The sequence below is a fragment of the Mytilus edulis genome, chromosome 7, assembly GCF_963676685.1.
Source record: "Mytilus edulis chromosome 7, xbMytEdul2.2, whole genome shotgun sequence".
Classification (NCBI taxonomy): domain Eukaryota; kingdom Metazoa; phylum Mollusca; class Bivalvia; order Mytilida; family Mytilidae; genus Mytilus; species Mytilus edulis.
This window is the reverse complement of record NC_092350.1, coordinates 42,042,204-42,045,246: the sequence shown is the minus strand read 5'-3', so window position 1 is coordinate 42,045,246 and position 3,043 is coordinate 42,042,204. Positions and strand designations below refer to the sequence as shown.

General features: G+C 36.2%; 1 protein-coding gene across 1 annotated transcript; it reads right to left on the bottom strand.

Moving 5' to 3' along the window:
* Positions 1-1,631: 1,631 nt before the first annotated feature.
* LOC139483129 (uncharacterized) lies at positions 1,632-2,489 on the bottom strand. Its single transcript, XM_071267163.1, has one exon. The coding sequence runs from the start codon at positions 2,487-2,489 to the stop codon at positions 1,632-1,634; it is 858 nt and encodes a 285-aa protein (XP_071123264.1).
* Between the last annotated feature and the right edge of the window lie 554 nt (positions 2,490-3,043).

Sequence of the window (3,043 nt, the reverse complement as noted above, 5' to 3'; positions counted from 1 at the left end):
ACCTTTGAATTCGAGATGCGGCCATTGTAGGTATAGGTTTATCTTCTCGAAATAAACCTATGAGCGGCTTGTGATCGGTTATGATTGTAACGGGGTGTCCATACAAATATTGATGAAATTTCTTGATACCAAATATTATGGCCAGACTCTCCTTCTCAAGAACGGAATAATTCTTCTCTGCTGATGTAAGTGTTCGAGATGTATAAGCTATTGGTTTGTCGCTGCCGTCGTCCATTTTATGCGAAAGTACGGCGCCTAATCCATATGGTGATGCATCACATGCTAAGATTAATTTCTTTTTCGGATCGAAATGTACAAGTACTGATGCGGATTTCAACAGCTGTTTTGACTCTATGAACGCTTTTTCCTGTTCTTTTTCCCAACTCCATTTTGTGTCTTTCTGTAAAAGTACATGTAGCGGCTTTAACAAGTGAGACAAATTCGCTAAGAATCTATTGTAATAGTTCAGCATTCCAAGATAAGCTTTCAGTTCTGTCACGTTTGTCGGACTTGGTGCTTTATCGATCGCCTCAACTTTACTCTCAACTGGATATATTCCGTGTTTGTTTATTTTAAATCCCAAATAAACAACTTCTTCGGCCATGAACACACACTTCTGTTTCTTTAACCGAATTCCGATTCTCTTAAATCTAGACAATACCTCAGAAAGAGTATTAAGATGTTTCTCCCTTGTTTTACCTGTTATCAGTATATCATCTACTGGAACCAAAACATTGGCTATACCTTGAACAACATTTTCAAATGTTCTTTGGAAAATACCTGGGCTGGACGCTACACCATACGGAAGTCTATTGTATCTGAATAAACCCTTATGCGTGTTTATAGTCACATACCTCTTACTGTCCTCATCAAGTTCAATCTGTTGATAAACTTGGTTTAAATCTAATTTTGTATATTCTTGTACTCCTCCAAGCGTTGCGTATAAATCCTTTGTTTTAGGAATAGGATAATTATCCAACTTTGAAACGGCATTAACGGTTACCTTGTAGTCACCACAAATTCTAATAGATCCGTTCTCCTTAACTACAGGTACTATCGGAGCGGCCCAGTCGGAAAATTCCACTTGCTGAATCTGACCCTCCTTCTCAAGACGTTCAAGTTCCATCTCCACTTTATCCTTTAACGCATACGGCAAAGGGCGAGCCTTGAAATATTTCGGTACGGCACTCTCATCAACATAAATCTTGGCTTTCATGCCTTTTACAGTTCCAAGTTCATCTTTGAAAACCTCCTTATTTGCTTCCAAGATCACATTCAAATCACTTGAATGATTATCACTTCCAACGACGGAGAAAATATCCTTCCAATCCAGTTGGAGTTTGTTCAACCAGTCTCGGCCAAGTAAATTCGGACCTTTACGCTTCACTATTAGTAATGGTAATTTTGCGCTTTCCTTTTTGTAATTGACATTGACGATTGCACGTCCTATTACAGGAATCTGCTCTCCTATATATGTTCGGAGTTTAGCACTTGTCGGTTCGATTCTGAATTTCGACTTGTATTCCTTGTAAGTATCCTCGCTCATGATAGAAACTGACGCTCCGGTATCTATTTCCATGGCTATTTCACATTCATTTACATTGATTTGCACTGTGTATGCCTCATTAGATTTACTTCCAAAATGAACGAAAAACTGAGTAAACTTCATTTTCACTTTCACTACTTTCATCCTGCTCCATGAAATGAACACGTGGTTTAAAACGTGATTTAAACTCTCTGTGATTTTCAGTTAAATTCCCACTGGCAGATTTGTTACGGCATTTCTTGGCGATATGTCCTTTCTTTTTACAACTGTGGCATTTTGCATCCTTGAACCTGCATTCAGCGGCTACGTGATTTCCTCCACAACGGTAACAATCTCCTTGTTTCGAATTTCCAGAGTTGTTTCTTGTATATGATTTTGAAACTTTGTTGATTTGTTTCTGAAATGTTCCATTTGTCCCACTCGCTTGGATGTCCTGTGCATTGTTCTCTGCAGTCTCCATAGCGGTAGCAATTTCCAATGCCTTTTCAAATGTTAAATTTGGCTCTGCTAACAGCCTCCTCTGTATGCGGTCACTCTTTATCCCGACGACTAACCTGTCACGTAACATTGCGTTTAACGTGTCACCATAATTACAGTGTTCTGTCAGACTTCTTAGTGCTGCAATAAATGTCCTCACTGACTCATCGCTGTGTTTTGTCCTACTGTTAAATTTAAATCTCTGAATGATTTCTGATGGTACTGGATCTCGGTGGTCCTTCACTAGTTTTGTTAAATCGGCCAGTGATTTCGTTCCTGGTTTGACTGGTGCTAATAAATCCCTTATTAATTTGTAGGTATTCTTCCCACATACACTTAAGAAAATATCCCTTTTCTGGTCTTCTTCATCTATCTCATTAGCATTAAAATAATGTTCCATACGTTCTACATATTGTGTCCAATCTTCGGATTCATCAAAAGAGTCTAATTTCCCGTAAGTCGGCATTGTCACTTGTAGAAATTCACATTTATTTTAATATCCAGTTTTTTCCTCGTCGCCAAAATGTGTAATATATTTGCTATGAAATAATACAATCCAGTTTCTATAACTAATTTATTAAGTACATCGTTTGATGGTCAGACTACAGAATGACAACATGTGTATACAATACAAATATAAATACAAAGTTTTTTATTGTCAATTATGACGCCCAATAATTTGAGCAGTACAATTAAGTTCAATTTCATACAAGTGATTACATATTGATTACATTGATTATTTAACAATTAAACAAAGTCAAGTCTTTTTCAACCAAATAAATTCTGCAGAAAAGATATATATATAGTTTTACAATATAATATAGATGGACAAACTACCGGTGACTAAACTGTATCTAGAATTAATTTTCTCTCTTTGAATAAAGTACACAATAATAAACTTACTTTTTTAATTATAACATTATCCTCAGATGACATTAACCATATTAATTTTGATTTATTTGGGAGGCTTTTAAAGTTTTTGTTAACCTTATTTAAGTAATCTATATATTCAGATCTTTT

Excerpts from the sequence above, each read along its gene's own strand:
- LOC139483129 (XM_071267163.1), bottom strand. The coding sequence starts at position 2,489 with ATGCCGACTTACGGGAAATTAGACTCTTTTGATGAATCCGAAGATTGG.